This window comes from Diplodia corticola, assembly GCF_001883845.1.
Source record: "Diplodia corticola strain CBS 112549 chromosome Unknown scaffold67, whole genome shotgun sequence".
Classification (NCBI taxonomy): Eukaryota; Fungi; Ascomycota; class Dothideomycetes; order Botryosphaeriales; family Botryosphaeriaceae; genus Diplodia; species Diplodia corticola.
In genome coordinates this window covers 116,133-129,611 of record NW_017971546.1, presented here as the reverse complement: position 1 = coordinate 129,611, position 13,479 = coordinate 116,133, and the positions used below count along the sequence as shown (strand labels likewise).

The 13,479-nt window shown below is 59.6% G+C and overlaps 5 protein-coding genes across 5 annotated transcripts; 4 read left to right on the top strand and 1 right to left on the bottom strand.

The window, feature by feature from the left end:
* Positions 1–524: 524 nt before the first annotated feature.
* BKCO1_6700040 (heat shock protein 60) lies at positions 525–2,409 on the top strand (the record flags this gene model as incomplete). Its single annotated transcript, XM_020278355.1, has 3 exons — positions 525–620; positions 704–845; positions 899–2,409. 3 exons carry the CDS (start codon positions 525–527, stop codon positions 2,407–2,409), a joined length of 1,749 nt encoding a protein of 582 aa, XP_020126334.1.
* Positions 2,410–3,704: 1,295 nt separating this feature from the next.
* BKCO1_6700039 (cofilin) lies at positions 3,705–4,670 on the top strand (the record flags this gene model as incomplete). The annotated part of the gene is made up of 5 exons (XM_020278353.1): positions 3,705–3,707; positions 3,770–3,780; positions 4,023–4,307; positions 4,406–4,454; positions 4,533–4,670. 5 exons carry the CDS (start codon positions 3,705–3,707, stop codon positions 4,668–4,670), a joined length of 486 nt encoding a protein of 161 aa, XP_020126303.1.
* Positions 4,671–5,472: 802 nt separating this feature from the next.
* BKCO1_6700038 (ubiquitin supergroup protein) lies at positions 5,473–6,484 on the bottom strand (the record flags this gene model as incomplete). The annotated part of the gene is made up of 2 exons (XM_020278352.1): positions 5,473–6,252; positions 6,374–6,484. The coding sequence occupies 2 exons, from the start codon at positions 6,482–6,484 to the stop codon at positions 5,473–5,475; spliced, it is 891 nt and encodes a 296-aa protein (XP_020126304.1).
* A 307-nt stretch (positions 6,485–6,791) lies between these two features.
* On the top strand, positions 6,792–9,059 carry BKCO1_6700037 (s-adenosylmethionine-dependent methyltransferase superfamily domain-containing protein; the record flags this gene model as incomplete). The annotated part of the gene is made up of 1 exon (XM_020278351.1): positions 6,792–9,059. The coding sequence occupies one exon, from the start codon at positions 6,792–6,794 to the stop codon at positions 9,057–9,059; it is 2,268 nt and encodes a 755-aa protein (XP_020126307.1).
* A 1,067-nt stretch (positions 9,060–10,126) lies between these two features.
* BKCO1_6700036 (phosphotransferase enzyme family protein) lies at positions 10,127–11,458 on the top strand (the record flags this gene model as incomplete). Its single annotated transcript, XM_020278350.1, has 3 exons — positions 10,127–10,158; positions 10,205–10,348; positions 10,423–11,458. The coding sequence occupies 3 exons, from the start codon at positions 10,127–10,129 to the stop codon at positions 11,456–11,458; spliced, it is 1,212 nt and encodes a 403-aa protein (XP_020126308.1).
* Positions 11,459–13,479: the final 2,021 nt, after the last annotated feature.

The window sequence follows — 13,479 nt, the reverse complement described above, 5'->3', positions numbered from 1 at the left end:
CTGCGCGCTTCCATTGGGTGAAGTCTGTTAGCAAGCCAAAGGTCAATGCGGGTGTGGAGAGGCGAGTTAAGGCCGAGGTAGGCGCCGGCAGCCCTTCCGGCCATCGGCGTGAGTGACAAGACGCCGAGGACGAGATTTGCAGCGTCTCAAACTTGCTGGCTCTTTCGTCAGGACTGGATGCTCATCTGCACGGGTGACCCGGCCACGACGAAAGCAGGGCGCGGTGGCTGCTGCTGGGCGGATGGCATTGGCAATGGATCGTGGCAGGCGTCCGAGTCGGAGCAGCTAGCGCGGATCGCCCACGAAGCTCGGCTTAGCGCTCGGGCCAACCCTCTCTTACAATGTTTCTAGCTGCTTCTGAAGATTTTCCTGCCTTCATCAACACCACGCTTCCTCGCAATCACCATCTCTTCTTCGCCTTGCCCCTCTCATATTTAAGCTCGGCGTCCAGGAGCTTCAGGCTTGGGTGTAGTTGTGTGTCATCTCTTCCGTTTCGCCGCCACATATTCTCTCCGCCATCCACAATGCAGCGCATGATTGCCTCGCGCGCGCGCGCTTCGGCCGCCTCGACTCTGGCCTCGCGGAGCTTCAACCTGACCCAGCAGCGTTTCGCCCACAAGGTACGAATCCATTGATCTGCTGCCGCCTCTCTGCGCCCTCCCAATGTCGCCGCCACTCCCGCTAACCCGGCCTCAACCGACAGGAACTCAAGTTTGGCGTTGAAGGCCGCGCTGCTCTGCTCAACGGTGTCGAGACCCTCGCCAAGGCCGTCTCCACCACTCTCGGCCCCAAGGGCCGCAATGTCATCATCGACCAGAGCTACGGCTCGCCCAAGATCACCAAGGGTAAGCTCTCGAACGAGCCGCGGATACATCCGGCCATTGCTGACGGAAAGCAGACGGTGTGACTGTCGCCAAGTCGATCGTGCTGAAGGACAAGTTCGAGAACCTCGGTGCTCGCCTCATCCAGGATGTCGCTTCCAAGACCAACGAGGTCGCTGGTGACGGCACCACCACCGCCACTGTCTTGGCCCGCGCCATCTTCTCCGAGACCGTCAAGAACGTCGCGGCTGGTTGCAACCCCATGGACCTGAGGAGAGGCATCCAGGCCTCTGTCGAGGCCGTCGTCGAGTACCTGCGCGCCAACAAGAGGGATGTCACCACAAGCGAGGAGATTTCCCAGGTTGCCACCATCTCCGCCAACGGCGACACCCACATTGGCCAGCTCCTCTCCAACGCCATGGAGAAGGTCGGCAAGGAGGGTGTCATCACTGTCAAGGAGGGCAAGACCATTGAGGACGAGCTCGAGATCACCGAGGGCATGAAGTTCGACCGTGGCTACATCTCGCCCTACTTCATCACCGACCCCAAGGCTCAGAAGGTCGAGTTTGAGAAGCCCCTCATCCTCCTCTCTGAGAAGAAGATCTCGGCCGTCCAGGACATCGTTCCCGCTCTTGAGGCCTCGCAGCAGCTCCGCCGTCCCCTCATCATCATTGCCGAGGACATTGACGGCGAGGCCCTGGCTGTCTGCATTCTGAACAAGCTCCGCGGCCAGCTCCAGGTTGCCGCCGTCAAGGCTCCTGGCTTCGGTGACAACCGCAAGTCCATCCTTGGCGATCTCGGTGTCCTTACCAACGGTACCGTTTTCACCGACGAGCTTGACATCAAGCTCGACCGCCTCACCCCCGACCAGCTCGGTTCCACCGGCTCCATCACCATCACCAAGGAGGACACGGTCATCCTCAACGGCGAGGGAACCAAGGATGCCGTCACTCAGCGTTGCGAGCAGATCCGCGGTGTCATGAACGACCCCACCACCTCCGATTACGAGAAGGAGAAGCTCCAGGAGCGTCTTGCCAAGCTCTCTGGCGGTGTCGCTGTCATCAAGGTTGGCGGCGCCTCCGAGGTCGAGGTCGGCGAGAAGAAGGACCGTATCGTCGACGCGCTGAACGCCACCCGCGCTGCCGTTGAGGAGGGTATCCTTCCCGGCGGTGGTACCGCTCTCCTGAAGGCTGCCTCCAACGCTCTGAACAACGTCCCCTTCGCCAACTTCGATCAGCAGCTCGGCATCTCGATTGTCAAGAATGCCATCACCAAGCCCACCCGCTCCATTGTCGAGAACGCGGGTGCCGAGGGCAGCGTCATCGTTGGCAAGCTCATGGACGAGTTCGGCAAGGACTTCACCAAGGGTTACGACAGCGCCAAGGGCGAGTACGTCGACATGATCCAGGCCGGTATTCTCGACCCCTTCAAGGTCACCAGGACCGCCCTCGTTGACGCCAGCGGTGTTGCCTCGCTGCTCGGCACCACCGAGGTCGCCATCGTCGACGCTCCCGAGGACAAGGCCCCTGCTGCCCCCATGGGTGGCGGCATGGGTGGTATGGGTGGCATGGGCGGTGGCATGTTCTAGACTGCTTCGCCGCTGTAAAGGAAATGCACCAAAAAAGAAAAGAAAAAGCGATTCTCCGTTCCTCCGTCACCCTGTATACCCGCTGTCTACTACCTCTACCTTCTCGATACTTGTGTTAGTTATTGGCGCCTCATCTCCGCTCTCATAAAAATCATTGTTTCTGGCTACATCCGGGCATGGCGGGGCGAGGGAATTTTATTTGTATGATATTGTATCTACACAGCGACGAACGACCCCTAAAAAATAACAATGAAAGTTGAGTGACGACGTACATCAGCAGCACTTGCAAATGATGAAGGACGATGTGATATCGATGCACTGGGCACGCGTGATCCACCAATCAAGCATAGTAGGAGGAAGCAGGCAGCGATGAATGAAGGACGGCAGGATTCTGACGGGCGCAAACAGACACGGCACGACACGCGTCAAGTTCAGGCAACGGCTGTTGCACCACTCAGCTGTCCCAGGTTGTGGGTGAAAGCGTCTACCCAGTCAATATTATTGTCAAGTTGGCTGCCGGGTGGGATGATTCGGGATGGATCGGGCAGTTGTACGGCATTGGCGGGTGATGTCATCTGCATAACGTGGGGCTCGCAGGCGGGCGGCATCCAGCGCGGGAACAGACGAGCGAGGAGCCTTCGACAGCGGAGGACCCTGATCTGACGATTGGCGCTGCTCAGGAGTGGGCAACGGGGCACCGGGCGGACGCGCCTCAACAGAGGCTTCGAGGGGCAATGGAGTCGCGCACGCGTGGCGCATTGAAGCCGCGGCTCCCGTTCCGGCGTGGAAGTGTAAGGCCGGCGTCGATGGCTGGCGCGCGACGGCACTCGCAGGCCAACAGCGGCCGGAGGGCGTTAGGCGCCAACAATGCATTGTAGCCTGGAGGGAGAGCGCTGGGCGTCGGGCGCGGCAAGCACTGTTTACGACGCGGCAGACCAGCGGTGGGTGCTTGCACGGCACAGGGCTGTCAAAGTGGCTCAATCTCCAGTCCCCACTAGCTGGCCGCTCTCTGCCCCTCTACCCAAACAACTTCCTTCCAGCCCGCAACACCGTCTTGCATCCACCCACCACCGCACTTCCCATTCCCCTCCGCCGCACTTTCCAAAGCGCTTTCGCACGCTCCATTCCTCGCTGTAAGTCGCCCGCCCGCCTGCTCGACGCCCGCCAACGCGCATGACGCCACCGCCTGGCTGCCCGTCCGCCCGCTACCTACATGCGCTGACGACGGTGCTGACAAGTTTCCTTCCGCCGACAGTCTCCCGTCTTCGACTTCACCACTTCACATCACCGACGCAATGGTAAGTGCCCGTCGCAGTGCCGTCGTCGACGTCGCGATGCTAATTTGCCCCGCGCGCTGCAGGCCTCCTCCGGGTTAGTGATTCCTGCCCCTACCCCTCCCCCTCCCCCTCAGCACCTCACTCGCGCGCCCCCGGCCGCCGCTCGCTGTCCACGCAGCCCTGGCCCCACGCACGCGACGTCCCCAACAGCAGACGCGTCCACGCTGCTGCCCATGCCGCCATCATTGATGGCGCTTCCCCCGAGATGGAAAAGCCGCCCACCGCTTTTTTTTCGCTTCTTCGCTGCTGACTTGGCGCCCCGCGTGCTCCCTCTAGTGTCTCAGTCTCCCCGGACTGCGTCAGCAAGTTCAACGAGCTCAAGCTGGGCAAGGAGATCAAGTGGATCGTCTACCAGATCGCGGACAACGGAAAGGAGATTGTCATCGAGAAAACCGAGCCCAAGTCTGAGGAGAGCGAAGAGGCGCAGTGGAACGCCTTCCGCGAGTACCTGATCAACTCCAAGACCAAGAACAAGGCGGGCAAGGAGGGCCCCGGCGCGCGGTACGCCGTCTACGATGTCATGTACGACGCGGCCGCCGGCTCCTACGGCGAGGGTCTGAGGTACGTTCTAATTTTTTTTTCTCTGATTTTAACATCTCGCCCTCCCTCATGCATCCTTCTCTCTCTGAGCGCCAACGATTGCTAATGGACCAAAACAGGAACAAGATCACCTTCCTCTCCTGGATTCCCGACAACCTTGCTCCCTGGGTAAGCAGATCTACGAACGGTCCTTTCTTGTTATGAAAATGAAGCCCCAGCGCTAACCATCGCGTGACCAATGTACAGCCCAAGATGGTTTACTCTTCCTCCAAGGATGCTATCAAGCGCGCACTTACTGGAATCGCCATCGATATCCAGGCCAACGACGAGGCTGACATCGAGTACGAGTCCATCATCGAGAAGGTTTCCAAGGGCCGCTTCTAAGCTCGCCGGGGAAAAGGTGCCAAAAACGGCCCCTTGTTTCCCTTTTCGATCGGGGGGGATGGGGGTTCACCCAATCTTTTCTTAATAGCAGCAAAACTGAGCGCAAACAGCCCCTTGTTTGTTTTTTTCTCTGGAAGCATTCACGAGCGGAGGGCGGCTGGGTGGTGTGGTAGCAGTTGAATACCCTCAGTCGCGGCGGGGAAAGGATGGTCGCGCAGGTGGGGGAGGGGAGAAAGGGCGGCGTGTGCTGATGTTGTTCCTTTTTTTTGCGTGCAGTCCATACACGCACGCTGCTGCTGCTTAACCCGCTGCTGCGGCCTGCTGCCCTGCCCTTGCCCTGATAGCACACAAGTTTTTGGGATGATAGAAGGAAAATGCTTTACTCCGGCAAATGCTCGCTTCTTCTTTCCATCATACATCTTCTCGAAAGATATGTAATGCACGTGCTTCGTTTGGTCGGGCTATTATACCTGCATGCATGTATGTATCTGTCTTTCATCGAGGACGACTGCCACTGCTCTGTGACCTGATAATACCACTTGGTCCCACGGAGGGAAGTCTCAGACTGCTAATACACACCACCAAAAACAAGGAATATGTATGCATGGACGCGCCCGTAATTGTATACTGTCAAGCATATATCCGCTCTCGGTCTTTTTTTTTTTACCCACCACCACCACCATCATCATAATCAACACCGCTCGAACGGAGAAATCTTTCTCAAAGGGGGAAGAGAAAAAAAAAACCCCCCTCCCGGTCCCGGTCCCGTCTCACATTGACTACACACACACACTCCCTTCCTTCACTTCTGGGCCCCAGCCCCAGCCCACGCCTCCCTAAACACCCCCGCCAGCCTCTCCCCCTCGCCCTCGTCCTTCAGCCGCTGCACCAAGAACCCCTTCAAGTCGTCCCAGAACCCGTCCGTCCGCAGCGTCTCTTCCGCCGACGATCCGTCCGCCTCGCCCCCCACCGGCGGCGCTTCGCCCATCTCGATCTCCGGCTGCGAAGGGGGAAGCAATGCTTCTGTTGATCCTGTCGGTGGTTCTGTTACTGGTTCTGTTACTGGTTCTGTTGGCGGCGGTGCGACCGCGGGCACGGCGACGGGCGGGCTCGCGAGCCGTTCGGGCGTCGAGATGGCGGGCGTGCCGTTGCCGCCGGTTGTCGGCGTCGTGCCGGACCCGCCCAGCACCATGACGCTGAACTCGACGGAGATGGGTGTCGTCCCTGTTGCGCTCGCGGCATCGCTCCCCAGGACGTCTGAGATCGTCTTGGTGTCGTTGACGGGCTTTTTGGCGTGGAGGATCTTGATCTTGGTCGTGGAGAGGCCGCCGCTGCCGGCGGCGAAGGCGGCGTACGCGGCTTTGAGGTCGTGGATCGAGGTCGTGGCGGTGGAGACGGGGTGGGGGAGGGTGTGGGTTGGGAGGGTGGAGCGCGTGGGCTTGAGCGTGACGGTTGCGAGGGCGGAGGTGCTGCTGGCTTCGGGGGCGGAGGCGGGGGCGGGTTGGTCGGTGGTGGTGGTGGAGTCGGCGGTGCGGGAGTCGGTGGGTTTGCGCTTGGGTTGGGGCATGCGTGGGAGGATGAACTGGTGTGGGTGGGTGGGAGAGTTAGTATGGGTGAGCTTAGTTTTTTTTTCGTGTTTGTCACTCTTTGCTTTTGGGTAGGGCTAGGGTGGTGATTGGAGAGGGGGGGTATGGTGGACGTACGGCCGGCTGGGCTGGGTAGCTCTTGGGGTCTACGACATGGTCGCTGGAGAGGCGGGCGGGGCGCGCTTCGAGCGCGGTGAGGAACTGTTTCGCGAAGGATAGTTCCGTCATGGTGAAGAAGAATGCCGCCGGGCCTTGAGGTGGGTATGGCAATGGTGGGAGTTGAGGGAGGGACAAGTGCGCGCGAGAGCGAGAGAGAGAGAGAGCGGGGGAGGAGCTCAAGGTTGGCGCAATTGGGTGATGATGCTATCCTGGCCTGGCGCGACGCTCGAGCGATCCGGGGCGGTGAGCGAAATTCTGCCGCACCGCACGGACTGCAACCCGGATTTTTTGCGATCTGGAAGCTCTGCCGGTGCGACTTTTGCTGCTGTTTGCTCGCACTTTTTCTCCCGCTTCAACTTCCCCTCCCACCGCAAACATGGGTCCCAGTCGTCGCATGAAAAAGCAGGGTGTACCCGCCCCGCTCGACGAATCTCTCGTTACCCGCAAGCGCAAGGACGCCCCCGAAGCCCAGCCTACCACCCAACAAAACGGCAAGCCCAAGAAGCGCAGGACCTCTGGCGACGCCGTCTCGGCGAAGCCGACAAAGAAAGCGAAGGAGGATGCGAAGCCCAAGACCAATGGCAAGGCGGCTCCCGCTGTCAAGGAGAAGGCCAAGGCCAACGGCGTGAGCAAAAAATCCAAGAAGGCGCCCGAGCCGGAGTCTGAAGATGAGGATGAGGAAATGTGGGAGGATGAGGATGTCACCGGGCTGGATGAGCTCATCAACTCGGACGAAATGCCTTCCGACGACGATTTCTTGGACGAGGACTCGGACGACGTCGTCGACTCGGACGAAGATATGCCCGGCAAGCAAGCCATGTGGTCGGAGGATGAGGACGACGACGAGGATGCCGAGGAGAGGCTCACCGCTGCCAACATCGAAGGCTTGTCGCGGAGGCTCGATATGCAAAAGGCGCAGGAGGAGGCCGAGGCGCAGGCGGAACTGGAGGAGGCTGCCATGCAGACCAACATTGCCGGCGACCGCCCCAAAATCCTGGGCGACGCTGAGGACAGCGACGACGAAGAGGGCGGCCCGCGCGTTGCGCCTGATCTCCAGCTCCTGCGGACTCGCATCACCGACACCATTCGGGTTCTGAACGATTTCAAGAGTCTGGCCGAGCCCGGAAGGTCGAGAGCGGAGTACACGGCTCAGGTGCTCAAGGATATTTGTGCCTACTACGGATACTCGCCGTACATGGCGGACAAGCTCTGGCATCTGTTTCCCCCGAGCGAGGCTTTCGCATTCTTCGAAGCCAACGAGACTCCCCGTCCCGTCGTGATTAGGACAAACACTCTTCGCTCCCACCGTCGCCAACTTGCCCAGGCCCTCATCAACCGTGGCGTGACGCTTGAGCCAGTCGGCAAGTGGTCCAAGGTCGGTCTCCAGATCTTCGAGTCGCAGGTTCCCATTGGTGCCACCCCTGAGTACCTCGCCGGCCACTACATCCTGCAAGCCGCGTCCTCCTTCCTCCCCGTCATGGCCCTTGCGCCCCAGGAGAACGAGCGCGTTCTCGATATGGCCTCTGCTCCTGGTGGTAAGACAACACACATGGCAGCGCTCATGAAGAACACGGGTTGCATTTTCGCCAACGATGCGAACAAGGACCGTGCGAAGGGTCTGATTGGTAACATTCACCGTCTGGGGGTCAAGAACACCATTGTCTGCCACTACGACGCCATGGAGTTTCCCAGAGTGATTGGTGGCTTCGACCGAGTCCTGCTCGATGCTCCCTGCTCGGGAACTGGTGTCATCGCCAAGGACGCTAGCGTCAAGACCAACAAGACGGAGCTGGACTTCATGCGTCTGCCCCACTTGCAGAAGCAGCTTCTTCTCCATGCCATCGACAGTGTCGACCACGGCTCAAAAACCGGCGGCTACATTGTCTACTCGACGTGCTCGGTCACGGTGGACGAGAACGAGCGTGTTGTGCAGTATGCGCTGGAGAAGCGGCCGAACGTTAAGCTCGTGTCGACCGGCCTCACTTTCGGCAAGGAGGGCTTCGTCAGCTTCCAGGGACGTCAGTTCCACCCAAGCCTCAAGGAAACGCGCCGCTACTACCCGCACGCCTACAACGTGGACGGTTTCTTCGTTGCCAAGTTCAAGAAGATCGGCCCGACACCGGCCAACGCTGTTAGCGCGACCAACGCTAGCACCAGGTCGTACCAGCCTAAGCAGAAGAACGATGAGACGGAGATTGCGGATAAGACGCCGATCACGACGGATGAGAGCGGCAAGGAGACGGAAGACGAGTTTGGCGGCTGGGATGACGAGGAGGACCAGAAGCTCATCGAAAGGAACATCAAGTCCCGGATGAGGAGGAAGGGTAAGGATCCGAAGGCGGTGTTTGGCAAAAAGGCGAAGAAGGCGGGCGAGAAGGCGGGCGAGGAGGCGTCGGAAGAGGGCGAGGAGAAGACGGAGGGGACGGCGCAGGTGAGCGAGGAGGCGAAGAAAAAGGAAGTGAAGGAAGTGAAGGAGGTCAAGTCGGGTCGGGAGAGCAAGGACAAGAGCTCAAAGGGCGACAAGGCAAGCAAAAAGGAAAGCAAGGCAGCAGCCAAAACAGGAAAGGCAGAGGCAAAACAGGCCAACGGGGAGGCCGGGGCCGGGCCGAAGGGCAAGAAAAAGGCGGGGAGGAAGTCGGTGTAGTGTCTCGGCGGATCGTCAGGTGACCGGACACAGGCGGTCGGGAGCAGCTGTATATCTTGAGTGGTTTGGTAGACGCATCTGGGGGCGCTCGTGGAGTTCTATGGGAGGCCAGGCCGGCCCGCAGACATCTGAACGGCCTCAGTCTGCTGCGAATGTCAAGGTTGATTTTAGCTTTCCACAAGCAGTACCCGGCAGTCTGGATAGAAGTCTGGCAGAGATCCCTGCCGCATGGGGCAAGGATGGTCGCATGTCGGATCCGAGCGTCTTTTGCTTTCGTGCCGGCGGGGCAGGACGGCTCAACGCAGGCTATTCGGCCGCGTGGGCGCCTCGTCTCGTCTTCTTGCAGCCCGACGCTTCTTTCGACCTGACCGCAAAAGATCCTTCCCGCGCCCACCCCTGACCTGCTAGCCTCTGGGATCACAGCTGGTCACGACGCGCCACCGACGTCAGCAACGCGGCTCCCACAACGGCCTCCCTCGTGCCCGCCTGCCGCCAGCAAAAAATTTAGGTTGAGAAAGGGCCGGGACTGACAGGGATCAGGAGACCAGCTGAGCAACTGCGAAAAAGACCCTGCAGGAGACCAAACCGCTTCCCGTCGTGCCGCGCCGCCTCGACTCCTCCCCTCTTCTAGCCTTGCGAACCCCCACACGCTCTCACACCCCCCAACCCAAGCATCCGTTGCCAGGAACGGCTACTGCTCCCATCCGTCGCCCACCGCCGGTCCTCCTTCGGAAACTTCGGCGCTCCAAGCAGGCCAAGACGCAGCAGTCCACCTTCCTACCCTTTGCCCGTCGTGCTCCTACCGACCGCCGCCAGACGCCGGTCCCCGTCTCTTCCTCTCCATCCCTTCCGCTGGGTTCGACTTGAGCCAAAGTCGAGTCAGTCTGAGCCGCGCCGCTGGCCGGGTTCCGCCGCAAAGGGTCTGATCTCGTCGCTGAAGAAGAGCCGGAAGAGCAACAATCAATAGCAGCAGCCGCCGCCGCCGCCGCCAACGTAGGCACCAACAGGCACCGACGCAGACGTGCGCATTGCTTTCGTCGCTGGCTAAGAAGAAAAAAAAAGTCGTCATGGTTGCAACAGCACCAGCACATCCCCCAAGGTATGCTTGTGATTGTCCCGCTGAACACACTCTCTACACCACCCAGCACCCAGCCCCCGGGTTCGACGTGGGCGTTGCGCCGCTGCGACAGTCTCCTGCCTCCACCGCTCGACTGCCACACAGGCGCACACGCACACACGTTCGCACCCCCCGACCCCCAGCCTGCCCCTCCACGTTTCAAGCCCCACTTGTTGCGTCATCAACACCACTGCCCCCTCTCCAACATTTACAAGCATGAACCTAACGGACGTTGCATACTTGCAGAAGCCGGGTGCCCCGTCGGCCATGGCGCCTTCTGTCTGAGGATGTCCCGCTGATACCGGAGAACGCGGTGGACCTCTTCCCGGAGAAGCTGGGCCCGCGCATCTTCTACCTGCCGTCGGCAAACGCCATCCTGAAGAAGGGTCCGACAGTGCGAATGGCCGAGGCCGAGGCCATGCGCTTCCTGAAGACGAGGCTGCCAAACGTGCCCGTGCCCGAGATCTACCAGAGCTTCATGAAAGACGATCTAGGTTTCATTCTGATGGAGAAGATTGAGGGCCGGCCTCTCAGCGAGCTATGGGACCGTCTGGACGCCGAGAAGCGCGTCTCCATCGTCGAGCAGCTGCGCGGCTTCATCGAACAGTGGCGCGAGCTCAAGGGCAGTTGGTACGGCAGCCTGGGCGGCGGCAGCAGCGTCGCCAACTACGGCGATCAGAGCAACCCGCACCACCACCACCGCGGCAGCACCGGCAGCAGCAGCGCCGGCTCCGATGCGTACAGCCCGCACCCCGGCGACGCCTCTCCCCCGCCGCAGCCGCAGGCGCCGGCCATCGAGCCCGGCAGCGGGCCGGGCGGGCCGTGCGAAGACATCGTCTTCAAGCACCTGTGTCTGGCCAGCCCCGGCGAGCAGAAGACGTACGGCCCGTTCAGCAGCCGGGCCGAGTACAACGAGGGCGTGGTCGAGGCGCTGCGCAACAGCCGCACGACGGGCGAGCTCAGCGACGCCGACGAGCCGCTGGTGGCGCGCATCCGGGCCGAGGACGAGTCGGACGAGAAGGTCTTCACGCACGGCGACCTGCAGCCGGTCAACATCATGGTCGACCCCAAGACGCTGCGCATCACGGGCATCCTGGACTGGGAGACGGCGGGGTACAGCCCGCCCGAGCGCGAGTACTGCGAGGGCCGCAGCCGCGGGCGCGAGGAGGTGTGGCGCCGCGAGCTGGACAGCCTGTTCGACGACCCGATCAAGGAAAAGTACAAGCTGTGGCGCGACATCGACTGGGCGCTCGTGGCCCACAGCCGCGTGTGGAGCAAGTGACGATTTTTGCTGCTAGGCCGTGCTTGTTGAAAGAGAAGGAGGGGGGAAGGGACGGCGGGAGACCGAGAAGAAGAAGCAGGAGACCTGATGCCCGCACCGCCACCACCCCGTCACTCCCCACCCCCCTCCCTTGGTTCATCGTATGCCCTCCCTTTCAAAAAGCGGAGGCTACATCACGACCTAGACGACGATCGCTGACGTTGCGCGCTGCCTGGAAACACACAAACACACACACACTCTCGCTTTCTCTGGGCGGCGGCGCTTCTGTTTTTTCTCAACTCGTTCGGCGACATGGAGACTGGAAACTCGGAGGGTGTGGAAATTCAACATTTGATGCTATTGGGCGGAAGGTGCGGAAGCAGCGAGGAAGAGCAGGGCATGTGCGCTCAAGACTTGGAAGAATCGGGACAAAAAGAGCTCGCGCATGCTGGGGGGCGGGAGAGGAGAGGGGGGGAAATACGGTGGTTGTGAGGCGAGAAGGATGGGAAATCATTAAAATGGGAAACAGCATGGAGTTTTACTTCGCAGAGAGAACTGCTGGTGGAGGGCCGGGGTGCCGGGCGTTTTCACTTGTCAATTTCTTTTTTTTTTGTTTCGTCTTATACTAAAGGTCATGTTCTGGTGTTCAAAGAGCGAGGAGCGTGCGGGTTTTGGTAGATGGCATGGAAGGGTGGCTTCGTCGTTTTTCATCGTTGCTCATATATTGTAGGAAGGAATCATTCGCACTCTAACCCGCCATCCGGCATCACCCACGTTGGGGCTTTCTGCAAACTCCACTTTCTCCATGTATGTTTAGATAGTCGGCCGTAGAGTATGCTGTTGCAGTGTAATTCGACATGTACTCTCCGGCGGCGTTGTGCCATCCTCATACACGATAAGGAATCGTCGGCGAACCCTGGCTGCATTATTCGGGGCTACCTCTCTCTCCAGCCGAATCCGAGACGCTCGTTTTCCCCGGCGAGATCCGGGCTGGCAAACTTGTTTTGAACCTGGTCCATCGCGTAGATCAAACACTAATATCCCGGTGCTATCACTGCGGCTGTGGTCCTCGTCATACCCTGAAATTTTTTTTTTTCTTTCGCTCCGCTGTTATTTTTGTAACCCAGAAGAGAAAGGAAGGCTTCGGGGGCTTGATCCGGCAGCACGATTGATGAATGGCTCATTATTATTTAACATTCGCTTCCGCTTTCTCGTTCTGTGTCTCAGTCTCTTCGTCGCTGTCTCTCCCCTCCTCTGTCTCTCCCTCTCCCTCGCTCTGTTTTCTTTTCGTAGAATGCATAAATAGCATGGCCAAGAATGGCTAGCGAAGGATGCAAGATAGTGATTCGCCTATGGTCACACGACGTCGATGCCCAGCATAAGTCACATCAGAGAGTACCAAAAACCGCTGCATTGGAAACCAATTACCTTGACTGTTTCTTTTGTCCTTTCCTTCTCAGGTTCGCTAGTCGACGAGGCGACGGAAGGATTGCCTTTCAAGTGACCTTTCCTCCGCGTAATAAGGTAGGGTATTTCTAACTAATTTTTTTTTCTTTAACGTGCAGACGCCTGGCTTATCCTCTCTCTTCCACCAATTTTTCTTTCTTTGCTTTGTCCTTCTTCCGCTTACATACTAATGATGAACGAGAGAGAGGGAGAAAAAAAGCAAAGAAGCCTACGACGACTGACGTATGTGCATCCATACCGTGTGTGCGTGCGCCGCCCCACCCAGCAACAACACACGCGCGTGTGAAGCGCGCTTCTCCTCTCCTCTTTTCCGACGGCCCCCCCTGGTGCACTCACCCCCTGCTGTTCGACCCCGTCACACCGAACCAAGCAGCCAGTAATCGGCGGAGAAAGCGAACAAATTCCCACCCGCCGGGAAACGCAACCGGTACCCGCAGCCGAACATGTACACCATGCGATTCAAGCCCGCCCGCCCGTCCGCCCGCCCCAGCTGGCTGGGTATGTGTTCCGTCGGGAGTGGTTCCGAACGGCCCTTTTCACCGCTTCTCTGGAAGGGGGGGTTTTTTTTTACCCTT